Source organism: Filicampus tigris, chromosome 12 (assembly GCF_054856515.1).
Source record: "Filicampus tigris isolate MCC_2025a chromosome 12, RoL_Ftig_1.0, whole genome shotgun sequence".
Lineage (NCBI taxonomy): Eukaryota > Metazoa > Chordata > Actinopteri > Syngnathiformes > Syngnathidae > Filicampus > Filicampus tigris.
Genome location: NC_141228.1, coordinates 7,494,778 through 7,522,044, shown reverse-complemented (window position 1 = coordinate 7,522,044; position 27,267 = coordinate 7,494,778). Strand labels below are relative to the sequence as shown.

Below are 27,267 nucleotides of genomic sequence, written 5' to 3'. Positions count from 1 at the left end.
AATAAAAAAATAGCATTCAAATATTAAAAAGACCTACAGCTAGCAAATAGGCCTGCATCGGAATTATGTATAAGACCATTGTATAAGGGATATTGTTTATTAATTAAAAACTAGTGTATTAATCTTTTAAAAGTATATTAACTAGCCTATAGTTAATCTAATAGTATACGATACAGTCTAACAGCATGCCTAAAACATTTATAAATATGATTAGTGGATAACTGGAAATCGCATTGCCTTTAATAACTTGTACCCTGTATTTAATATTACATTACATATTATGGTAACAGTGAAAGTGAAAAAGAACTTTTGATTTATTGACGATGGAATGGAAATTAAAGGTGTATGAATGGAAAAGTTCCTACTTCTTCTTACTCTTCTTAAAACATGTACTGTATGCATAGGCGGGTAATTTATTGCCAATGAACGGGTTGACCGCTGCTTTACTCTCATTTGTAGCTTTTCGGTAAAATGTTTTGTTTTGTTTGTATGATTATGTGAATTGTATTTTTTTCCTTTCCTTTATTTTATACATGTTCATAATACACAAACAAAAAAGAAAAACAGCTGAGGAATTGTTAAGTGTATTTGTTTGTATTATCAGTAATAATTCACAAATTAGCAAAATTCTACCCCCCCCCAAAAAAAGACAAGCAACATCAATGTCATGGATCTTAAAATTACATATGTAAATGTATGCTCATCGACACATCTTTATGTTATTCCCCTTATTTTTATACAGTGAAAGCTAAGCAGATGAAGAAAAGTGCAGTGAAGATTTTTCACCACAAGATGGACTTAGGACTGCATAGAAATGGAATTAAGTGTTTGGATAACCTAACATTGGTCCACCTTTAATTAAAATCACAGCAAGACAGATCATGTGAATGTTTCTATACTTTGAAGCAGAGGAGCGCATGGGGGAGGGCCTAAAGAAGCTGGGCCGCCGAACAGCGCGTGTATTAATTCCAGATATTTACTTCTGTTTGTTTTTACCGTGTTCAAGGCTCCTTGGGAGCAATTCTTGCCGCAATGAAAGTGAACAACAGTCCCTGTGGAGTTCATTATGGCGAAAGACCCAGTGCCCAGCCCAACGCACCCCTTGCCAACAGGGATTCGGAGGACCCGGAGACTGGCGTGAGGGTGTGCTGGTGGTGTTACTCAAGGGAAGCAAGGCATCATAACCACTTGGTTAATGACCTCAAACATAACAAGAACAACAGAAATTAGCGGAATGGTTCGAATGAGGAAGTTTGCTTCTGGTGCAAATGCCAAATTGTGTGCATATGTGTGTGTGTGTGTTAGACTCGGAAAAGTATAGAGAAAAAAAGTGTCTTTCCTGGGCCTTCATCAAATGTGAGCTCCCTATGGTGGAAGTGCATGGCAAACCGCACACAAGCTAGGAGTCAGAAAAAGGAGGAGAGGAAGCAGTAAAATAATTGCCTGTTTCGCGTCTCACATCCACTCCTTGTAATATTACGTCGTAGCTCTATCCCAGAGCAAGCTGGTTTGACATTAACTTTAGAGTCACACTATCCTGGAGGCCTCCACGCAAGCACACATGATCAAACTCGTAACTCCAAGATTTAGTGTGTCTGCTCATTCGGGATTGAACTCCGAGTTTGAAATGAAGTGAGCAGCTGTCTACATGCCTTTTAAGCAAACATTACCTCTGGAGATGAGTGGAAGCATGTCGACGTACTTCACCTTAAGGCTAGTACACAGGGAGCTGACAGGGATGTTTTCATATGGCAACTCCTGCCCTTTTCTACTTTTCATCGTTTAAGAAGGTTTTTACGCTTCAGAAGAAACTCAATGGGATGAACATAAAAGACAATTTCCTCTCTGATGGAAACGTGTTCAAATATCTTTAACTTAGATGAAATGTTTTTGGGCCACTGGAGGGCATTCGAACAAGTTTAGGACACAAACAAACGAGTATTGTAATAAAGTTTATCTGAAAACGGATTCATTTAAGATACGTCAAAAACGAAAAGTAACACTAAAAGAGAATTCTATGGATACTGCCACTAAAGGGGTTTCATTGGAACTTTTTTATTTATTTATTTTTTTTTTAAACAAAGAAATGACCTCTCGTTTTCACAATATTGACTTACCTCTGTTCAACTTGGTCATCTGCAGTCCTCAAACAGACAATTTAGGTTCCAGCCCACCACTGCATCATGTTTTCTTGGGCTGATTTGCCTGCATCGAAGAACCACACGTAATGACTAGACAATGACAAGTTAACTCCAGGATGTCTTACTGATTATTTGTCTCGAAAATATAAAGGAATACTTACAGGCATTTGCTGAAACTCCCAAGATTTGGCCAAAGTGAAAACCTTATTTATGGCGTGTCTGTCCGCGCATGTGCGAGTGTTTGTGTCCAGGTTATTATAGTTAACGAAAACTAACGAAATAACTAAAACTGAAAAAAAAAAAAAAGTAATAACGAAATAACTTTCACACTACAGTGACCTTCCTGCTATCTTGCACTTGTTTTAAATATCCCATATTTTAAAAAACTAAAACCAATATTAAAACTAACAAAAAAATTTAACAGAAAAGGAAGCATTTGCGAAAAAAATAAAAACCAATCAAAACTAACAAACTTGTGCTAAAACTAATGAAAACTAACTGAATTTAAAAATCGAAAAAGTCGAAATTAAATAAAAAATGACTACAATGAAAAATCCAAACTATTATGAACCAGGTGTGTGTGATTGTGTGCATGTGTGCCGACGTCAAAGTACGCACTCAAATAGTCAGGAGAAATGTTAGAGCTTTATTGCATTAAGCTAGAATACATGGCATTGGTGGGACTCTTTAACACGAGATGAAACCAAAACAACCACTAGCCGAACCATAAATAAAGCCAATAGAACCTATTATTTTACTTCTGGGAAAACCCCTCGACTCTCCAATGAAACACAACTTACATATAAGATGATGGCCTTTGGAAAATGTAACTGAGTCAAGGTAAAATAATGGGGCACAGTAGAGCTCTGTGATACTTTGCGTGAAGAAGGATTTCACCCTAATAAGAAGCGCCATAATCCCCAGTACTATGTATGCTTAACAAGCCCCTTGCGAGGACTTACAAACGACCTAGATCTCATTGTCTGTGCACACACAAAACATAATACTCAATGCGCACGCCCGAGTTCAGGCAAAGCGATCCGAGTGAGCACAGCGTAGTTCATGCTCAAAGTTACCTATTGTAAGGACAAGGACAATGGGGAAAAAAAGTAAAGGCATTTTACTTGGGGGGACAAAACATTCCTGTCAATTACAATATAATTCTGACTTGAAAAACATTTATTATTTTGGGATACATCTCTTCTGGAGGTTGTAAGTGACAATGGCGCAACAACGTGGTATGCCAAAAAAGATGTTTCAGTAATGTTTGCATTGAAGTGGTTTTGTGTTGAAGGATTTAGGAAAACAAGTCTGGTGTTTTGCTTGTGTTCGTTGAAGGACTTATGCATGCTATTAAAACTGGCACGCTGATAAAAAAAAAAAAAAAAAATAGTGCTTGGTTGGAAAAAAAAAAAAAAGCCCCAAAAAATACTGAAAGTTTTGGTGCAATAGCATTGCAGGTGGAAACAATTTATAATTAAGATAAGCACTGACACTGAAAATGTTTTACTGTGGTAGGAGAGCAAAGAGTTGTGAATGAAGTATGATTGCAACACAAAAACATGATGATACTTATAACTGTAAATGTTCTTCTGTCTGGGCTTTGACTGTTTATGTTACAAAGGGTGATAATTTAGAAATGTATAGAAAATGTAGGACTTGCAACCAACCCAGTTAAGAAAATGGACTTCCTGATGTTGCTAAAGGACAGAGCAGTGCTACTGTAAATGTTGATGAACTCCGCCTATCATGCAGTATCACTGTGATGTAGACCAGTGACAGTCAGTGCTAGACATGTACTGTATGTCAAACTGTTGTAAACCCTTTTCATGTATTAAAGGGCCCTTAAAAAACAGAATTTGAATTTGAAACGTTGCTATGTGAACAGAGGACTGGATTCAGGTAAATATTACACTTCAATTTACAAACAATGTGGACCAGCCGGTTCTCACGAGGGTTTGGTCGGATCTTGGACAAAATGTAACGCACTCTATTGAGGTCAAAACCCGTAAATAGGTTGAATTCCCATATAGAATAAAATAATATTCCCTCGCTGCTTTAATATAATGGCAAGACACAGTGTTTTCAGTGCAGCATACCCGCCGTGTTTCATCAGGACGGTTTGATGAGTGATACAGATGGACAGATGCTAAAGCTGCTGAATGAACAACATTTTAAACTAAATATTGTGCATATCTATACTAGCTCATCATCTAGTCATTTGCCATGAGATATACATTGAATGGACAAGGCAAACATTATCTGTCACGAGGAACCCAAGGCAAACTTACCCAGCAACTTCCATCACACCGTTGTAGTAATCCAGACAACCTTCCCGGTGGGTTATGTGCATGTTTTTGCTATTGTCATTTACTGCTGCACTCAAACAAAATCCGAGTCAAACCACAAAATAATTCTTTTGGTGTCGGGGACAAAGGTAAACTGCATATGTGAAACTGCTTTTTTCTTTCGTCATAGTTTCTATTACTCCTTCAAGGCTGTCAAAAGAGCGGCAGACTCTTGAAAGTCGATGCATGAGTGTCAACGTGACATTTGGCCACGTTCTCCCTCCTGCACGAGTCGACCAACCTTGCTTTTCAAACGCTGTAGATAACCACCCTGGCGGGCCTCCAGTACCACTGTAAAAAGTGCAACACTTCCAAACCATCCAAACCTTCTTATTACATCTCTCAATTATGGGATCATTGCACATGATCCTCTTTTAGTCAAACATTCACTTTCACTTCACTTTATCGTTCCCGTCATATTTTTCAGCATTTGTAAGGACGATTATGTAACTTTGAGTTGAAATATTGCTTGTAAACCATTTGGGGATCTCCGTGAAAAAAATATTTAAGCCACCATGTGAACACTGATACAATAGACAGATTTGAGGGGGGTCCCATTTCAGCATGCTGTTTACCTTGCGCAGGAAAGGTTTAAGGCTGCCAGTCACGTTTACATCCTCCAAAAACCATGTTATAAATGCTGTCCCGCTTATCACAATGAGCTCTGGACTAAGTAATTGCATAGAAGCAGATAGATGTGTACACGTCCAGCATGGGAATTGAGGAGGGATGTGTTCTACAAGCTATAGTTTGTGCAATTCCGGGCTTAGCTGCCCTGCGTCAGGTTCTGCATGTGTTTGGCGATGTCGTACACGTAGGTGATGTCTGGCCTCTTCTCCGGGTCGGGGTTGATGCACATATCTACCAAATTCCTCAGCTGATGACAAGGGGTGGTTGGTTGGGGAAAGGAAAGGAAAAATAATGGCATTAATGATGATTGATGACACAACTTTTCAGATTTCAGCAGCTCCTAAAAAGAGAGTAAACCACAGCCAAAAGACAACTCTTTTGACGAGATCTCTCCATTATGGTAGCAACATGGCAACAGGTAACTGAACGAAGCACACTAATCGCTTGCTGGTCGGCAGCATTTTAGTCAGGCCCGCACGCACGCGCACGCACTCACACACGCGCACCCCCCCTCCCCACACACACACACAGTGCTGCCACTCCATTGCCAGCGCTCACACACGAAGTCAAGCGAAGCGGCTGATTGGAGCAGATAGATAGACAGGCTCGCAGGCGGAACAGCCACCACCATCATTAAAAAAAGAAGAGAATAAAGGATGCAGAGGAAAGGGGAAAAAAAACACATCTATGCGAGGTCGCTATGGTAACTGTCTGCCAACTTCACGGCTGCTGTTGCACGGCAGTGGCTCGGACGAGTTCTCGTCAGCCACTGTGTGCATATGTGAGTGCCGGAGTGAGAGAAAGATGTAAATTCAGATAGTCTGAAAATTAGTACTGCCGAATGGAGATTCGGGTGGGGTTTAGAAGAAAAAAAAAAAAATGCAGATATGTAAAATATTCATGTGCTTCTTTGCATGGCGAGTGGGGTGGGGGAAGTGGCGGAAAGTGTCAGGTGGCGGGTGGAGGGGGAGCGAGAGCTGGTGAAGGGAGGCAGGGGGGAGGCGGTGGAAGCATCGACGGAGATGGTTAAATGACACAACAAAGATGAGCAGCTGACAGTTTGCTGCCGATCCTTCAGGAGCATTGTTTACATCCAGACAGGCGCTGTAGGCACCCCCCCTCATCTCCATCTCTCCATCAGCCTGTCTCGCGCTCCATCATTCGCTCACTCTATCGCTTTGTCTCCCGATCTGCGGGATGGGGGTGACATGTGGGGCACGCTCCAGCTCCGAGCGGTGGGTGTGCGGAAAGGGAGCTACTGTAACAAATACGCGCTTGTGCGATGGCTCGTGCACATAAACACATGTGCAAAGACATGAAACACCATGCAATTAGCCTTTGTCAACCTAATGAAGTAAACACCAAAGTGTAATGAAAAGCACTCTGCAGGAGTTAGTGCAGAAACTTTGCGCTACCCACTGCGGACTCGTGTATGCAGACGCATTTAATCGCATGCAATGGCCATCAGCTTTTACCTTTCAGGACTGTATTAGTGTGGTTTATATTTAGTAAATTAAAAAGCATCCAGAAAAACATTGCTTTCATTAAGGCGTTAAAGTAACCAACAAAGAATAATACTTTTTATATAGGTTTTTAAAAGTTTTAAGTGCGCTAGGTTCAAGAAGTTCTTAATAGTCAGCAAAGAGAAAATGAGGTATGTTATTTGCACTTTTTTTTTTCTTTAGCCTTCCCAAGAACCAGGCTTGTGGTTTTCTGCTGCTTACAAAGTTAAGTGAAGCCAAGCGGTCAGTCAGAGAAGACAGTAAAAGGACAGAGCTACGGTGCCCCTGAAAGGCAAAACACAAGAAGACCAACCCCCCCAACAAAAATTAAACAACAACAAAATATATTTTTTTAAAAAACATAAAAAACACAAAAACCAATCCCCACAGCACAAAAAAAAACAACAACAAAAAGCTAAACAAAAGCAAATAATAAAACAACAACAAGAACAGCAAGTTAAGAAACACAAAAACAAATGTGTTGTGCTTAGTTTTTGTTATTGCGTTTTGCACTTCAGGACCACAACACAGATCTCATTTGAACTCTTCACCTTCTTCAGAGATTCACAATCATACAGTTTCATTCATTTGCATAGGGTGAGGTTGTGCCCCTGTAGTATTTGTAAATATCTAAATAGATTTGTTGTCAACATTGTCAACGTTTCCTTAAAAAGCTTGGGAGGAGGGGTGAAGCTATTTTTCCATGTACTGTAAATTAGCTACCTAAAAAGCTGTCCAATGTCTCCATAGAAATATTACAATACATCAAAGTTCTTCAATGTCTGCCCACTTGGATGGAGATTTGAGACAAATACAACAAACGTTTCCCAACAAAATGACCACTGCATAGCAAGCACACAGATGCAAAATGCAGTATATTCACAAACATACACACACGCACATCACAAGCAATCAGCTACCATGCCATCGTTAACCGCAGCCTGACTGCATTACATGTATGCGCATGAATGAGGCTTTGCTGAATTATGGTAGATAATTTAACATTTAGTTAGGGAAACTTGACACTCAAGCTCATTTTGTTTCACTCTAGCTCTATAGCACAAACAGATGCTTTTGATATGTTGGATTTCATTTTCAAACGGTTAAAATCATGGCCTTTTGATCATGGAGTAATGATATTAAAGTGAAATATACTGTGCACCAACGGTTGGATGGATTTCAGATGTAGAAAAAAAATAATCTGTCAAAATCAGTGATCTGGCATAGAAAATGAAAACTGGTCATTGTTGCTTAACCTATGTTGTTTCACTGAACATTTCAAGATCCATTCATCAGTGTTCACAAATCCAGACTAATGTGAAATGGGTGTAACTATCTGAGCAGATACAAACCTACTACAAAGTACTAACTGCAAGTGATGTGTGACATTACTTACTTCCTCTGAGTAATGATCTGATGGAAGAGGAGGGTAGTCGCACTGCTCTATCTTCTTACAAAGGGAGTAGAGGTTCATCTTATCTCCATAGAATGGACTCTGAAGGGCTGCCATCTGAAATAATGCAGACAGGGGAAAGAGGGTGTGAGGACAAGCAGGAAAGAATGTAAAGGAATTTTTAAAAACCACCAGGGGCGAATTGGTGCTCCAAAACTGACGGTTCAGTCTGTACCAAACTAATCTAACCATTAAGGGTGGCATAGCGAATGTTGGATTCGCCTCTGTTATTCGCAACATTAAGCGATTAATAGCAATGCATAGAGACAACGCGCAAATATTTGGGAATGTGCCTGTGAAAGACAGATGGCGACTAGCGGCTATTTCGGACAGTATTGCAAAGATTAGCAATAATTTGCCAAACCTTTGCCACTGTTTGGGAACCTTTGGGACTCTTTGCCAACTCCTGGTGTAGCAGGAGAATCTATGAAACCAACCCATTGAAAAGGTGCATGAACCTTCCCCAACATTTACTTGTCTGCTGCCCACCTTCGAAGATGGATATACCTAACTCAAAACATTTTAACACAAAAACACTTTATTTATAGGTTGGTGCAACCCTCGTCTTTACATTTTTTTTAAAAAACTGCTTCACAGCTCCCTTTTTTTATGAGGTTGACCTGCACTGTGTTTTGTTTTTCTGTAGTCCATTACTCAATATGTTCCCTGTGTGGTCAGTATTTAAAACAAGTATTTAAAAGAAAAACACTGAAAATTAGGGCTGCAACTAAACATTATTTTAATAATCGATTAATCTGTCAACTATTTTGTTGATTAATCGCTGAATTTGATATTTTAAAAAATAATTTTTAATTTTTATCCATTTATTCAAAAACAGGACATTATTTCAATTTAACAGTGCATAAAATGCACAAACAAATTAATTATGATTCAGTTACTGGTTTGATCTGTAACATGTCAGAAAATATGAATAAATGTCGCTTTTTGTTTTGCTAAGTCAAAGCAGATGATTGCAAATTTTGCTAATTTATTTTGATTCAGCATAAATACAATAAGTCGTCTTTCATGGAGGACTACAAAAATCGGAAAATATTTAGATTTGGACAGTTTAAAATTAAACAAGGTCTCAAAAAATACTTATATATTAAAATAATAGTTTGACAATCGATAAGTTGTCGATGAAATGTTGAAATTACATACATATATACATAGTATACATACATACAGAAATATATATAAACATACATATTGCATACAATATTTCACACAAATATTTTTGTTTTATTTATGTTTGTAGAAGGGCTGTTGAAATGAAATGTAAATAGTGTACATTTGTATGATGGCTCATGCTGTTAAAGCACTTTATAAATACGCACATGTATTTTATTGATGGAACCCTGCCCTGCAATTGGCTGGCAACCAGTTCAGGGTGCACACGACCTACTGCCCCAAGACAGTTGGGATGGGCTTCAGCATGCCCCCTACCCCGATGAGGATAAGCGGTACGGATAATGGATGGATGGATGGACGGCCAAAACCCTACAGAAATATACCTACATAACAATATTGACAACTAAATAACAGCCACCTGTTGTCCGTATAACTTATGAGAGAGGCTCTGAAAACATGACACTTTTGATGAAGCAAAATCACCAAAAAATACTTAGGCAGGCCTAGCTCAATGTGGGGTAATTTTATGACTCTCAGTGCACATGCTGAGTTGGGGATAGGTGGGCGTAGCGGAGAGTGGGAAGTTATTTTGGCACCATGAGTAAGGTTAGTTGTGGCAATGCACAGTAGACTGATTTTCTGTGGTTGCTTTTGTGGATGGATGCAATTGCTTGTGGGCGTTCAACTGCGAGAGTTTTCCCTTGCAAAGTATTGGCGGACACTGGGTAATATTTAAGTGTGCTACCGTAACCTCTGATCTATATAACACAGATTATTATTGAAATGCACTTATTCTTCTTGAGACGTTTGGTTTAATTAATAGAGAAAACAAAATCAACAAAATTTAAACTAAGGAATCGGTTTTATTTTTAGTTAGTTAGTCCATTCTGTTGCACTGTGCTCCATGGAAGAGCTGAAAGAACGAGTGGAGAGGAAAAAGAGTCATGAGGTGAGCTACAGGGATACCAGACTTTGCTGAAGCAATGAAAAAAACGACACACTCTGGAGCCCAGATGCACACAAACACAGAGGAGGGAAAACAGATGTGGATGGTAAAGGCAGCAGGATAAGGAGACTTTTACTGCTATGTGCAAATAGGTAAAGAATTTCTACAGCCTTCCTAATAATAGAAAATTGTGCAGTTAACTTCTCTCGTTTTTTTTTTTGCTCAATATTTGCATTATCAGAGGGAGAAAAGTGCTTTCATTAAGTTGAATATATGCTGTGTCAGGCCTAAAATCTTAATCAGTGATAAAATACATGGTGGTCCAAATTATCATGCATATATAATATAATATAAATAAAATTTTAGTTGTAGTTTTTCCGGGGAGGTTTTTGCATATGTTCTTTTTTCTACTTAGCAGACTGGTATGAATATGACTCGTTTGATAAATAGTCACAACTAAGTCTAATTAATGGGTAAGGAATTAATGAGGTTGTACCACATTATTAAGCAAGTCAGATTTTATCCATGGCGGGAGATATAAAAAAAAAATAAAAAAAGGGGTTCTGCTGACGAATGGTGCAAAATTTGTTGCAAAAAGAATGAAAAGGCTGCAAATCTCTGGAAACTTATCACATTGTTAAATACTTTCTCAAACAGCAAACAGGTTAGTTCCAAAGCTTTCTGTCAGGCAAATGCATCATATGAAGGGAGCAGTTGTTAAAAAGCCACACAGCAAGCAAGGATTTGAGGCTGCTGGTGTCTCTGAAGTCCCGATGCAAGATCCTTACAGTTGTACATAAAAAGATGTAGTTTGGCCAATCCAATCCAACTTTATTGATAAAGCACTTTAAAACAACACAGTCGACCAAAGTGCCGTACAGGGCAGGCCAACCATATCAAAAGTAAAACCGTTTGCACTTTGCAGCAGGGTCAGAGATGCATGAAGTGCAACATTTAGGGGCACTCATTTTCACTATGTTATTGATAAATGGGCAGCAGATGTTTGTCAGCAACAAAAAATATTCAAGAATTTTATTTATTTATTTATTTATTTATTTTTTTTTTAAATCTGCAAGATTACTAGTGGCACATCCCGTGCACTGTCTCAAATTTCAGGAGCAAAATGCCACCATTTAGGGGCAGTTTGGTCCCCATGTACTCCCTCTTGACTAATTATTAATTCTTCAGGAATGACCTAACATATATCGACCTCACAATTAAAACTAAATTGCTAGCCATTAAATCGGTTCAGTATTTAAATCAATTCATTCCAACCTAAAAGGCCATCAGTCCAGTAAGGTGTGAGACATTTGTATTAAATGTCAACGATAGCTTCCAGTTTCACTTCCACTAATCACTCTCAATTACTGTAAAAAGATATAAAACTGCAGAACGTAGATGTCAAACGCGGAGAGGAGAAGTGTCTTCCAGGGGAATCTTATTTGTTGCACTAAACATGCTGACGACTTGCTGTAAAAGTTAATTTCAACACCATGGAAAAGACAATTTTAACTCTCTCAGTGTCTGCCTTTTGATTTAGTATAACAAAGTGCATGTTTTGGAGTGCTGGTGAGTCTTTACCAAAAGTATGCACTTCAAAGTAAGTAAGACAAAAAGAGAGGGAGACTGAAACAGACGCACAAGAGGATGTGGTGGCGGAGGACCGGGGGGATCTGCCAGCAATAGATACCAGGAGGCAAAGGGTTATTAAACAAGACCCCAACGTATTTTCATGCACCTTCTACTTTTGACAGATGAAAAATGTCAACTGTCCTGTTTTTATTTGGGAGTTTTTGCACTATTCATCTGCTTCATTAGTGTCTGCTGCTCAGCCCCTGACAGCTGCTGGCCCCCCGCGCACGCATAAAGATGCATGCCACACAAACACATACTCATTTTTTCTGTGTCACTGCAACGGGTTAGATGATTGACTCACTGTCTGACCTCTGAGACCCCCGTTTGTGTGCGTGGGTGTGCGCATGTGTGTGCGTGTGTGTGTGTGTGTGAGAGAGAGAGCGAGCGAGCGAGCGAGCGAAAGAGTGCATGGTTCATTGATATTCGAGAAAGATTCAATGCGGACGCATGCCTGCTGTCCAAAGGGGTGCGAGTCGTCGGTGGTAGAACACACAGACACACAAAGAGAAACAGTCTCTGCTTTTCTTTAGCAGGTCTTTTCCTGAACCTACACACAAATGTCCTCGTTTAATTAACATTGATTAATTTTCTGCTTCTTCAAGCGGCTGTGGAAGACTTTGAGCTTTTTCAACTATCCATGAGGGCTGTTCACAGTTACACTTGTCAACACGTAATCTTCAAATAATACCAACTAACTCTTTCTCACATTTGTGCATGCGCACACACATTCAGGCCAAGTGAAGAAAGCATGACTTTTTTATGCTCACGTTGGTCCTTCATGTTTCTTTATGATATCATATTCATCAAGGAACAAGTCAGAGTGTCTGAGGACAGTCATTAAAAATACACCTACTCCCGGTGGAGTCATGAATCCCAAACTTTGACACATTCATAACAAAGGAAACAGTAGGGGTAGACTGATTAATTCTAGGTACCACAATCTAGATGGTGTTCCAGTGGTGTTCCACTTTCTAAAATGTACCAAAGTGTTTGGTATATTGGTGTGTTAATATGAGAGGAATAATTCCATTCTTTAGCAAACTCATCAGCCACGACTATTCTTCTGTACTATAATAGGAAAACGCAACAAGTGATGAGATCAATGAGACACACACTCATTTAATAGGGATAAATGGCCGAGTTCCAAAAAGATAATCTCCTCCTCTATTAAAATAAAGTGTCTGTATAAATTGAGTGTGCCAAAAGGCAAGATTTTATCTACAAATGCAAAAATTTGGTATTTTTAAGATAAGATAAGAAGGCCTTTATTGATCCCACAGTGGGGAAATTTTCAGCGTTACTGCAGCAAAGATTTAGGTATAGACCGTATAGGAGGAGACCGTGTTGGGAGATGATCGTTTTCATCAACTGGTGTTGTACAAACCCCGCCTCCTTACCTTCCGTGTCACCTGGGAGACAACCCCTACGACTACTGTTATCACAGAGGAGGGCTTTGGCTGTGGGGCGCATGGAGGGTCAAAGGACGTAATGAGGTTGGACACAAGGAGAAAGGGATCAAACAGAATGGAAGATGAAGATAGACGCTGATACAATGACCAGCTATTGACAGACCCTTCGGACTTCACTCTACCCGCAGGCACAAGAATTTGGAGGGGGGGAACATAGGTGCTTTCAAATGGAGCTGTTGTACATGTGTGAACGCACACAAACACTCACACAAGCCAGCACAATGCTCAGCCACGACCATGTTCAGAGTGAAATCAATGAGTACCAATGGGATCATGTTTGGATGTCTCTGTGAATTCCTTATGCCTGAAGGTTAAGTGAGGAAAAGGGAGGCACGCCAGAGGGAATGGAAAAGAGAGGTGGAGAAAGTAGAGAGGGAAGGAGGAGAGAAAGATTCCACACATTGTGGGTGCACTGCGGGCCCAAGAAGTTTGGACAGAAAGGGCCTGTTCTTCAAATGGCATGTTATGCGTGGTGTGCAAGACTTGGGTAACAATAGAGCAGTGAAATCTGGCTCTCCGTCAGGCCTACCTTGACCTGGTGGATACAATCGTCTCTGATGTAGTAACTTCTCATCGGTCTTCCTTCTCACGCCACACCTATCTTCACTTTCACTTTTCATTCTATTAGCTGCCCCCTCCACTTCACATCTTGTCTTCCTTTCTTTAACTGTTTTTTATGTATTTATTTATTTAACCGTCTTGGAGAAGGTCTACGTATGTAGTTTGTTTTGGAAACAGTACAAGCAAATTTCCGATTCCATGTCACCTCAATTACAGAACAAAGTTGAGACCATTTGTGTCCGTGCATGTGCCCAAAAAAAGCACAGTCAGGTACATAGGCATGCATGTTCTTGCACGTATGCCCACATGACCAAAGATTCTCTCGCTGAACAAAGATTATTTTCATCAATGTAATCAGTCTAGGTGACGCGTTTGTATATTCGGCTGCACTTTACCTCGTAGAGCAGGCATCCTAGTGACCAGATGTCCGATTTGAAGTTGTATCCGTTTTCATGTATCCTCTCCGGTGACATGTAGTATGGAGTACCCACTAGATGATGGAATGGGACACAGAGAGATGCAAGTGGAAAAAGAGAACAGGAGGAACAGTGATTATTACCATTCGTATTGCTTACCGCAGTTTATAAACCTTGTGACGTATGCTTACATAGTCAAGGAAAGCGGACAAGGAATAAGCTGTCTTTTCAACCATGACAAGCTCAGAGGTTGGAACACTCAAGGAATTTTGGTAAGAGTGCAAGTAAGGCAAACTACAGGGAGTCATTAAAGTATATTGCCCCTATTAATTATTAGTCAGCTCAAGTAAGATGATATTTAAAGGTTGCATATAAGCATGCACGGCCATAAAGTGCATATAATTGTTAAAGCATGACAAAGTTGTATATGCATGCACGGCAGACACGAAATATACATAAATCAGTTTTGATTAGCGGGCTTGGTAATGATCTGAAACAGCAGCTATTGAAGACGCCCCAGGAGCACTGATGGAGCCTTAAAAGCAGGCCCATTTCTGGTTCTGGTTTGGAAACTCAAGAGTCTAAAACTACCCTGGCGACTGGCAGCTTTCCAGAGAATCAGACCTTCACCCAACTGGACTCCAACAGGAACCACAGCTTTACATCACGTCTGTAAGACACTGCAGCTCGCTTTATAGATTTGCTGCATTCTTAGCAGAGGTTGAAAGGCTGCTTTTTGCATTCCCTTTCCGTTTGCTGGGATTTCCCACGTAAAAGTCGACCAAGCACGACCAGCAGCAGTTTTACATTACAACAATCACACATGGTTGGGCGTTTTACGAACGTGTACTCATTCCACATACGCTAAAGCAAACTTATGTGGAAACTTGGAGGAATCAAGAGATTCCACATTTTGTCTTCTTCGGCACTAGTCCTGTATATGATGTTATTTTCATAAAATTATGTCATAATTTATTATTTTCGTCCTCCAGTCCTTAAAAGAAACAACAACAATTGTCTATTAAATACAGTGCACCACTTTTGTACAAAACTGTTTTAAGAATTTCAGTAAAGACAGTGGCTATGTTTACAAAGACAAAATTTCTTTAATCCAGTCAGAGTTCGGATTAAATTTATGATCGGATGCAATGTTTTCACTGACACTAAAAATATTGATCCGATTAGGACTTGCATATTCCTGCATCACACTTTCGAGTGAAACAAATTATTTTGACGTGCAGACCAAATATACCGGAAGCAGTAGTAGAACAAGAAAGAGCCGTAGCAAATTCCCTGTCAACAAAACATCTCTCCAGCCATTTGTACTTTAAACGTTAGCGTTATTTCACATATTTTTTCCATTTGCGCTGTCAAGTTAACACTTTGTTAACACTTCCTGATGGAGCTGCAAATGTACCAGTTCAGCCTTGCGCCCTCCTTGTCTTTTGCTCACTCTGCTTCTTTTCTTTTCTTTCAAACTTTATTCAAATAACAAACAACATAACACTCGCTCTGCTTCTACTAGCTTCCGGAAATAACATCAAACGTCTATACTGACCACACAGACAATCGCGGTAAAGACAGTTTGTTCCGAAATGTCAGAATAAATATTTTCATGCGCGCCTATCAGATTAACAATCAACATAAACTACCTCTCTCGTTCAAAATCATATCTTCAGATCAGAATGGCCTTGATCGGGTCAGAATATTCCGAATGGGGTGTGAACATTAATCATTTTTTATTCCAATCAGGCATTTAATCCGGATAAATGTGTCCATGTAAACGTAGCCAGTGTGACATTAGTAGACGAAATTCAAAATGGCGACAGGGTTTCAAAGTGACCTGAAAAAAATGGGGTAGGATCATTGGTTGGCGAGGTGGTAAAGAAGGTATGAAATGCATCGGAAGCCCACAGACCTTTCTAACAAAGAGAGAAGTCTTCAGAGCTAGTACAAAATAAAGAAGTGGTGATTGTGCACAGATTTCCGGGTTACGCGTGGTCAGAAGCCTAGAAAAAAAGTATCGCCGCACATTGAAAGCGCGCAACAACGGTACGTAAGAAATTGACGTAAGTGTGAACAGGAGAATATGACCGTAGTAGATCAATGGGTAATGAGGTTGAAATTAAATTTTCATTTTGGTGACAGTATAATTGGGCAGAGAAAAAACTGTTTGTTTAAAATAAATAATTAAGCGTTACCTGTCATTAAAAAAAATACAAATAAAAAAACATCTGCAGCGGACGTGAGGAAGCCAACGTATAGAGAGGAATAAACAGGAGGCTCTAATTGGTCATCAGGCTGGTTTTATAGCACCTCACGTGTGGGGTGTCATGATACGGTCGGCGCAAGCTCCCCTAACATTCATTATTAGCTCATTAAAAACAATCAGCCTCTTTTATGCTAATGGTTGCATAAAACAAGACAACCGCACTGGATTGAGCCTGCTTCAGCATGCTAAATTAAGGCCTCATTAGTTATTCATCTAAATAAACTGAAAGTCATGTTGGGATTGATTTCTAATTTTACCAATGACTTGAACTATACTGTATTTTTCATACAACAACGTGGAGTCCGTCACATGTTATTCATTGCTTTTCCTACATGTCCTACTGTGCCCTCATTCTGATATTGGCACTAGCAGTCTGTACAACTTTGTGGCTGGCTTTTAAGAATAAGATTGCATTTGTTTAAATCATCAGATTTATCACCAATATCATCCTCCCCAGAGTGTTCCACGTTGGGTTCTGCTTTCTCTGTATTTTCTCATCGCACAGTTCACAACGTTAACACCGCCCTCATTAAGGTGTTAATTACAGGTATATTATACTACATATTACTGGCTAGTGTATTGTTCTTTTAACTCATTCACTGCCAGACATTTTCAGACCCTCTTTTACCCTAACGTTTGAAAACATTTGAAAAAAAATTATAAAATTCCTGGGATTGAATGGATGGAGTGTGAAAAGACAAATAAATATGTCCATGGCAGTGAATGAGTTAATGACTAAGTCATCTTTCTGGTTGCTATCTTTCTGTTCTTCTTTTCTGTCTCCCATTTTACTGGCTAAAAGCCTACACAGCAGCTCACTGCAAAGGTGTCGTATTTTGTAAATTGTGTGTAGCTTTTTCATACATACTGTTGCATCTAGAGTGCTTAACAAATTTATTAGACTACCAATCAAAAAAGGACCATCCAGCAACATTAAGTGTCTGATGTGAACTCTTTCGTTTTCTGCCAGATCTCTTCATATCGACTTTGAACAGGAATGAGGAATTTCATACAGAACTCACCATTTTGATCCCCAAATTTGAGTTGGCTCATTGGGCTTCTCTGAGTTGACACCTCAATCAAGGAATAATGATGTGCTTCACCATTTTGCAGTTTTTGATCATGAATTAATACTATTTATACTTAAGCATTAAACATATAATTTTGGTCAAGCACAGTACAGTATTCCCTACAACATAAGCATAAATATGGACTTTGTAATTATCAATGCTGTTACTCAATAGCAGCTCTGGCACAAATTTAACAATGGGTATTGGTCTGATAAATTTGATCAGCACTTTACGTTGCAGTGGACAGATTTAAAGCCCATGTATACATACACCATTACAGTGTAAGAAAGTAATAATTTTTGGGTTACTGGAAGTGACCTATGCGAGTATGCATGAAACGAAAAGAAAGCCTGTTGGCCGTTAGTTTTAAAGCTTCTTCGCTGACAGACTCAATGGCTGGACCAGCATCGCGTCTACTGTTCAGCACAGTGACTGGGCTTATTATAGAGCCACACTGGGACACCATAGTGCAGACATGCACAAATATATGGCTCCTCCCACTCATTCTTTTTTTCCACGGCTATTTTTCCTGCCATGCCTTTTTCCTTTTGCTATGCTTTCTTTCTCATTTTTACTGTCAAATAGTCAGATTATTTTCCAGCACTGGACACATTCTGCCCTTCTTTCTCACAGTTTCTTGGCGATCTGCACCTCCATTTCTTTTGCCCCATCTTCAGTCTGTCACTATGCACTACCCTCACTTTTTGCTCTTTTGCAGCGCCACACTCCACACACCTCGGCCGTGTCCGATGGTAGATGGACATAGCAAGGGGAAGAATACTAAAGAATGACAAGAAAGGTGTCTTGAACTTTAAAAAAAATGCCAACGGATGTCACAGGAAAAGCCAAGGACATTTCGTGAAAGAATGAGCCCAGTACAGGATTCCTCCACATGTTATATAAGTTGATGTGATTTTTTTCCGGTCTTAATTATTGCACTGTAATATAGGCCTAAGTATTAAAGACAATGAATAATAATAGGAGTGATGTGCTAAAAGCCATTAGAAATATAGTGCGTGTACTGCCTTCTAGACTGTAGCATAGCTAAATGTCCGAGAACTACAACTAGTTGCCACCGGGGTTCGTGTGCAAATTCATTCTCTTGTCCGCTTCAGTCTCTCTAAGTGAAGAAGCAACTGGCATGTTTTGGGGATTTTGTGGAGCTGATCATGGTTTTTGCTCATACAAGCTCAAGTTTGATCCAAAATATTGTGCAGAATGCCTTTATATTTGCACAGGTTGAAAAGTAGTAATGTGCTTTTGAATTTTGGTGGCGATTGGTCGCCGTTTCAGACAAGAAAACGTGACAAACCAAGCAATATTACAATGCTTGCCTCCCCGCTGTGATGTAGACAGCTGAGATGGGCAAAAATAACAAGCCGAGCTCCAAAAGGGGGCGTGCCAATTTATCGTAAAATCTCATCCCAAAAAAAGCACTTAATTTACTACAGTTTTTTACTGCTCATTTTTAAACATGCATACCTGTTATGTAAGAGGCAATGTTCAGCCACCCCAAGTGTCCCTTTAACAGTTAACAGTATTATTTTACGCTTCAATTTATTTTGAACTGACAACATTTCAGGGAGCTGTCGGTTTTATTTTACACTGCTGTTAATTTATTAGAAATGGATCCTAAATCAAAGTCAAACAAAACACTTGTTTGTGTTTTATTTTGAACTTAATTTATCTCTATTGAAGAGTGACTGTTCTGCCTTTTGCCAGAAATAAATGAAAGGTCTTTGTTTAAAATGATCTGGCTTCGGTTAGAAATGTTATGCATCAAAATTACCAATGGTATCCGTTACTTGGTATGAGTATCAGTGAGTACTCAAAAGTTGCATACTGGCCCTGTTATCGGTCTAAAAAAAAGTGGTATTGAACATCCCTAAATACGTGTAAATGATGAATTCATAAACATCGATGAAAATATGACTTCTTTGATACCAACAATAATAACTGTATTAATGTACTTCATGTAGTTATTTTTATAAGATGACATTATGGCTTAATATGAGTGATTAGATAAGCGGTTTGGGTAATTAATGGATGGATAGTTATGTTGACACCCTGGGACTGGGGTTGCCTATCCCCGGTCAGCCTAAAGAGGGTGCTGTGGACTTAACATTTAATGAGCAATTGCAGACATTTCACAGCGATCATGAGAGTCACACTTTTTCCACAGCCTGTGCTGCCGCTGCCGCTGCACAGCGGCCTGGAATAGCATGCTGTGTGTGATAACAACACTTTGACATCGAAAAGTGAGACAGTGTGAATGTGTGCAATATGTTCAACATATTCCAATCTATTTAATTTAAGCGGCCATGAGACTGCCAGAAAGATGTTGGACAGCTCCTTGTACATCTCTGCAGGACAAACTGTAACCAGCGCACATCTCTATTCCAAAGCAAGGTCATATTGTTAGAGATTTTAAGGCTGTTTTACAACATTTCCAAAAAATAAACTGTATCATCTTAACTTAATTAACGGAATTGATAGCATTAGTTAATCTGAATGTATAGTAAATCAAAACTGAGCTACCGTAATTTCCGGACTGTTGAGCATCCCTGAATCTAAGGCGCACCTACTCAATATAAAAAAGATGGTGTCCATGTTGCAACATGGGATATTCACACAAAAAGATTTGTTTACATTATTAACACATATCCTTGTATAAAAGTGGGTTCACCAGGTGGCAGGAAGCATTTTCCAAAGCAAGTCTCGCCATAGAGTCATTTCACAATGCTCTCGCGTCGGGAAACATTGGAGATGATCGACGCATATCCAGGACTACTTCTTTTTCTTTGTGTTTGTGACGTCACGAGAGAGGGCTTGATGTCACAGCAGGCCACAGCTCGCTCACTCACGGGCTATCCCTCAGAGCTGTCGCCGCTTCCTGATGTGAGACGAGCCCTCTGCAAAGTGGGACACGCCTTGTTCTTGTGAATACTCACAACGAGGGCAAAGTGGGGAAAGAAGGGATAAGGGATAGAATTGGGATTGGCCCTAAATGCATTGGCGGCATGAAGCTCGTTAGCTCATAAAAATCCATAAATTATTGTATCATTGTTTAAGCTGCAGAGTACAGAGCGTGTGAAAAAGGTAACATCTTATTGAAAGGAAATTACAGTAAATTTCCCATGTTACCAGGTGGACACCAAATTGCATGTACCGTATTTTACAGACTATAAGACGCATCTTTATATAAGCTGGACCCACTATTTAAAAAAAAAAAAAAAAAAAGCACCTATCTCTGTTGAAAAATGTGATATTTATTGCATTTACAGAACGATTTTGAACTGTTAATGTACATGTATGTACCTGAATGTACCTGAACAGATTCTTTCCTAACAGTGCATTTTAACACAGCAGCAAATTTGCTGATTAAAACGGAACAGAACCAGATTAGTCGCCTCTTTATATAAACTGCATGGTTCAAAATTTAGGAAAAAAGAAGTGGCTTATAGTCCGGAATATACGGTGTGTGTATGTGTATGTGTATATATATACATATATATACACATATATATATATACACATATATATATATATATATATATATATATACACATATATATATACACATATATATATATATACACATATATATATATATATATATATATATATACACATATATATATATATATATATATATACACATATATATATATATATATATATATACACATATATATATATATATATATATATATATATATATATATATATATGTGTATATATACATATACATATATATATGTGTGTGTATATATACATATATATGTGTATATATATATATATATATATATATATAGGTGACAGTCTACATTTATGTTGTACCTTTATAATCACCTTGTTCATTATACTTTTGTATGTAGCATTCGATTATTAGTAATTTATACTATTGAATACAAAATATATTATGTTTCAGTGATGAGGCACCATCAAAGACAGAATATTTTTATTTAATTTATTAATCATGCAACCTTTGTATGCAACTTTCTTTTTCCTTGCAGCAAATTAACTGTGATGGCTTAGGGTCATAGTGATAAATGGCAGTAAGTGCAGGCAGTTTACAAATAGTTAAGTGGGAGACTACCGTTTTAAACACTTGAACACCTTTGAAGTGAGAAAGAGGCGTACGTGGGACTTTTTGTGTTGAACCCCATGTTTACTTAAAAGTGAAACAAATGCCTGGGTCTGTTCCTTCAGAAATTAATTATCACTCAAACGTCTCAATCGTATACTGGCTTCACTCCAAAAGATGCACGGTACATGGCTCATAGTACATCCAACATCCAACTCATTACAGAAGAATATAATTGAGCATGTGGTTCCATCCTGTCAATTTGTCTCCGGTTTAGCGCCACTTTTTTGTGTGCCTTAAACAAGGCCAACATCCTCATTACTATAGCTTCTTGTACCTTCAAAGAAAAATACAGTGTTATCAGATTTTATTTCCTATGGCAAACAGGCACCCACTTAATGCTAATAGTAACTTTGATTGTAAAGTTTGCCAGCTTGTTTTACAGCACACAGTCCCTGTCTGAGCCGTATGTCAAATGCCTGCGCTCTGTAACCATCTGTACAGGGGTTAAAGGGCAATGCAACAGGAAGTAACTAAGTGGCCTATGAAGCTGTTGGGCATAAGTCTGAGCAGACAGCATTGGCGAAATGACACATGGCTCTGCTCTCACCATGGCTAATGAAACACATCCAACTGCAGGTGATTACTAGGGGGGCTGCCTTTGTGGAAGTGTGTGCATGTGTGTGTATGCATTTAGGTGCACAAACTGTATGCCTTTCATTTCCAAAATCTTATAAACTACTGTGAGTTACCGAGAGAGTGAGCAGCCGTGGTTTTGGAGCTGAAGAACCGTCCCAGTCCCAGATCTCCTAGCTTCACTACTCCTGTAGCTGTGATGAATACATTGGCTGGCTTGATATCTGAAGAAGAAACAACTGATTTTAGGATCTTAATAGATGCTTGAAGGAAATTCTGGTCAGTTTGTTTCTATCAAACGAATGAAAATTCTTGTCAACGTGACATTCTACAATTACATGATGCCAGCCAGTTCAATTTCAGAAAATGTGTGCATACAATGTTAGTATATTTTTGAGAACATTGACTTCAGTGACGTTTGTCAGGGAATCCATCTCGTTTTTGGACTGATGTATGAATGTAACCCCCACCAGGCTTTCAAATTTACTCACTCCGTACAGTATAATTGTTAAGCGGCTTTTCCACAGACCTCCTCTCTGTAAAGTGGTCATTAAAGCTCTGAGCTCCACATTCATTAGTGTCCCTATACTCTTATCAAAGACAGTCTAACGGAAGTATGTCACACCTGTAGCTGTGTGAGTGTGTGTTTATGTGTGTGTGTTTCTAGGGACTTCATTTGCCTGAATGCTATTAAACACATGTGGCACCATTAACACTATGTTCTTTGGCCTATGTTTGGTGGAACATTAACAGTTCTGAAACCCCTTGTATAAAAACGCCATTTGGATTTGTTTTTAAGACATAATTCTGAATGAGAATACACTGTTAAAAGGTGGTTAGGTTAAACTCTTGCTGAGATCAATGCAATATGATATTGAAATAAACAAATATGAAAGTCCGACAGTCTTTTATACAACTGACATTCTAAAGTGTTTTAGTAAAAATCCATAATAGGTGATCCTTTTTACACATTTACGCACCTCAAGTGATAAATGAGGTTTACAGCTCTGAGTAGCCCAAAATTATTTAAAATTCAAGCACCAAAATATTTTTAATAACTAAACATAACAACTCATTTGACAACTAATTTTAAAAAATGGTATTTTACTATTCATATAATTTCAGTTAAGAGGGCTCTTTTTTAATTTACTAGTGTATTGACCATAACAGAAATATATTGAAAAATATATTTTTGTAATTACCATCGCTCGTAACGTTGCGCGGCTGTGGCATAAACTTTAAATTAGGTGAGTGTCTAACATTTTTTTTTTTTTAGCACTGTATGTGGAGTGTTTTTCATCAAGTCTACCTCTGTGCATGACTCTCCGGGAGTGCATATGCTCAAGTGCGCTGCAAAGCTGGACAAAGTACTTCCACACAGTTCTTTCGGGGATAAGCCTCCTCTGCTTCTTAAAGTGCTGCAAGAGAAATTAACATACACACACATAAAAACAAAGCAAATAATTATTTTACCTTAGAAGAACAATACAAGACGTTACGACAACAGAAAAGTTTGTGTCCTGCAATAGAGTTTTAAGTATTGGCCCCTACTGAATATGCCCATCCAGGATCCATTCCCAGTCCCCCACTCTGTGGCTCCTTGTTTAATGGGACCCAGATAGATTTCCTCTCATTCAGTACCTTTCCTAAAACTAAGTCTCTTCTCATTTTCTCTATGGCCTTCAATAGAAAGCACATGCACTCTCAGTAACAAAGGCAGGAAATGTGTGGTACCTTCCAAAAGTCGCCCATCTGGCATATAGTTCTTTTGTTCGGTACGGCTTTCAGTGGCACACAGTAACAGTTGTTGTTGTCTTTTTCTTTTGTTCTTTTAAGTTTATTTTAGAGGGCGGAACTGATCGGACTCCTCCAACATGTGGTCTTTTATTAAAAAGTAAAATAACTGAGACACAGCTTTAACTAACTAATATTATGGCGCACCAATCACCAGCTGAAGTCCTCCTCAAAGAGCAGTGAGTAAAAAAATAGTCCAGTTCGAGTTAAGGTTTCTATTCCTTGAATTTTTCATTTTACCGTAGTGTACGCATATATTTTCTTGCAAAACTTCAGTCAAAATTTGTGAAGGCGATCAGTAACATAATAGTGTTTCCCTTTTTGGCACACTGCCATTTGTATATCGACTGTAGCAAAGGGTGGCACTGATCAAAGGAGGAACATTTCGGTGCGACAATATGAACGGAGGGGGAGGGGCTGAGTTAATCACATTTTCTCAAAAAAGTGTGTCTTCCATGCTGTAACAGCCCTATGCCTCATGTATGGTAGATGGCTGCTTTCCATTGCTGCCCTCACACACCACTATCCACTTGTTGTTGAGGGTCTTTATGGTATCACTAAAATGAAAAGTTTATTCATTTGTCCACCTATAGCACTCTAAACAGAATATTAAATCGCTAACATGAAAAATCACACTGTAGGTTTTAGGTAGATGGCGACTGTTAGAGGACCTGTCAAGGCAAAATAAAATGTCTTGTAAAATTGACAATGAAGAGATGAGTGTTGTTTTTACATTGCACAATGTCTGATATCCTTTTATTGGATTTGCAAGATAATTTCAGTTGGCAATAAGCAGGATGAGCTGTTCCCAAGTTATTTATGTTGGTCAGAAATAGTGATTTAACAGTCTGCTATCTCTTTAATATTCAAAAATGCTCCATTTGTAATAAGCTTTGCTCTGACTGATTACTTTCCCGTTATGAGGCCGACATGTTTCTTCATCGTGAAATTTTGCAGGCTGATGGCGAAATGGTGCTCAGTGGCAAGGCGGTGCATGTGAAAGCTTTTGTTAAGCCAACCTCCACAGAAGATGCCTTAAAAAGGCACAGTTCTGCTTCGGAAATGCTTAAGAGTTTCTCCCAAAATAAATTAATGCAGTTCATTCCTCAACTCCTCTGAGAGTGGTAGAATAAATTTATTGGCTACTGCATCCAATCCACAAACCGCAAAGATGTCACACTTCAAACAGGACACAGACTCATTTTGACAAATGTTATGCATAAAACAGTGGAAATAATTGTATTGGACTGACAAATTTGAGTGAATTAAAAAAAGAAAATGCCAAGTATGTAAAATCTGGCTCCAAAATCATGAAAAACAGAGCCCTCCTCCAATTTTTCTGATGCTGTATGCGCTGAAAACACAGCAGTGACTCAACATTGCCTCTGGAGGACCAAAGTAGTATTACAGGGTTGCCTTGGTCTCATTAGCTTGTTTGACACTTATGTGAGTTATTTTACTGTATGTCAATGAAAATCAAATTACTTTGCATAGCCGCTTATAGTACAAGCAACAGTACAATAGATAAATACAAAGAAAGACATTTGGTGAAGTCCACGGGTGAACAGCCCGACTGAACAAAGAAAGAAAAAAGAAGAGGATGACAGAGGTAGATGGAAAGAGGAAAGGATAGACCTTGGCCTATATCCTAACAAAGCCCCACTAAGAAGCCATTCTTACTTTGTCCTCCCATTTCCATATCAGAGGACTGTTTGATGTCAATGGGGAGCACATAGTTGCTCACCACCAACTGAACCGTTACGCCTTTGACTGCAAACACTGCACATGCAATATTCCGTAAGTGCATGCAAATTCAGCCATTTTATTACATTCGAATTCTGAGGTGACCAGATTACCATGAATAGAAAATTAGGGCAGGAATAAGACTGAAATTTAAAGAAATAATGAATGAAGCAAATATTAAATGCATGCTTTTCGCGTTCTTCTGTTTCGGACTCCGAAACTGTAACACTACCAATACATTAACTAATATGCACCTTTGCATTTGACACAATTATGTCACACTTTCCTAAACAGAAATAAATTTTATGTCCTGTCAGAAGCTTTCACATACCATCTTGTGCCACAAAGGAAGTGAATCATAATGCATAGTCATCATACATAACAAACGTACTGTACAAAATTAAATCTAGCAGTCAATGAAAATGAAAAAATAGCAAAGTGAGGGAATGCAAATAACGAATTGTACTACTTTGGGGGAAAAAAGAACAAACAGCAAACTCATAATTATTAATTACTATTTACTAAAAAAGAGAGCCCCTTAATGCATGCTGTGTACTCCTTCAAACTACACAAGGCTCGCGTAGCAGTTTGCGTTTTGAGCCTCATCAAAACATAAAGAATACAACTGAGAATCAAAGATAATTTTAAGTTTTTCCTATAATTGAACGGCGGAGAGAGTCCCAAAATGCTTCGCCCGGCTGCTTACGTCACTTGCAAAATGGTCAAGGTGAGACTGATTCTACATATGGTGCAGCAGCTAGCTAGCAACGAGCTTTGGCTGGCTGGCTATACTACTGCACAAAATCAGGTTGCTGTTTCGTTCCTAAGTCAGTAATCACGAACTCCATGGAGGCGGAGAAGCTCCACTTCTTACAAGTATCGTTCTCACAAAGGGATTATGAGGAGTAATTAATGGAGGGAAAGACGGCGATGCCATACTAATTGCTCAGCTAACCTAATGTTATCGTGAATCGTTTCGGGAGGATTGAGTACAATTTTCACAGAAGTCTCGTTGGAACCACGTTCAAGTGGAGTGTACCCATTTTTCAACATTTAATAAGTGTCTGGAGAAAAAACATTAAACTTTATATCCCATTCATTGATGAATCAAAAATATAATCGAAAGATAAATCGATTGAGATAATAGTTAGTTGCATACCTATTCTCATGATTGTGTCGGCAAAGTCTTTGCTGACACAGTTCACTGTGTATGTGTATGTGCCCGCGCGCGTGCACAATGCCTTGCGTGCGTGAGATCCTTCAGCCTGCCATGTTCAATCTCTCGGGCAGCTAATCCTCGGCTTTGCGAATTTGCTGTGTTGAACTGTATGGATGTGAAACTGCTGAGTATGACTGCAAACAGCTTGTCTAGCTGTGCTGATACAACGCTGCAGCATCATTTATGCATAGGAGAAAACCAGCCTTTATACATG

The 27,267-nt window shown here is 38.9% G+C and overlaps 1 protein-coding gene across 1 annotated transcript in view; it reads right to left on the bottom strand.

The window, feature by feature from the left end:
- Positions 1–2,767: 2,767 nt before the first annotated feature.
- nek7 (NIMA-related kinase 7) overlaps positions 2,768–27,267 on the bottom strand; it is a 71,157-nt gene continuing 46,657 nt past the window's right edge. Inside the window, exons 6-10 of the mRNA XM_086048248.1 lie at positions 23,607–23,715; positions 22,414–22,521; positions 14,212–14,306; positions 8,018–8,131; positions 2,768–5,366 (exon numbers count right to left, since the gene is read on the bottom strand). Of these exons, the coding sequence (XP_085904374.1) occupies positions 5,256–5,366; positions 8,018–8,131; positions 14,212–14,306; positions 22,414–22,521; positions 23,607–23,715 (537 nt within the window). The 3' untranslated portion in view covers positions 2,768–5,255. The remainder of the gene's footprint in view (positions 5,367–8,017; positions 8,132–14,211; positions 14,307–22,413; positions 22,522–23,606; positions 23,716–27,267) is intronic.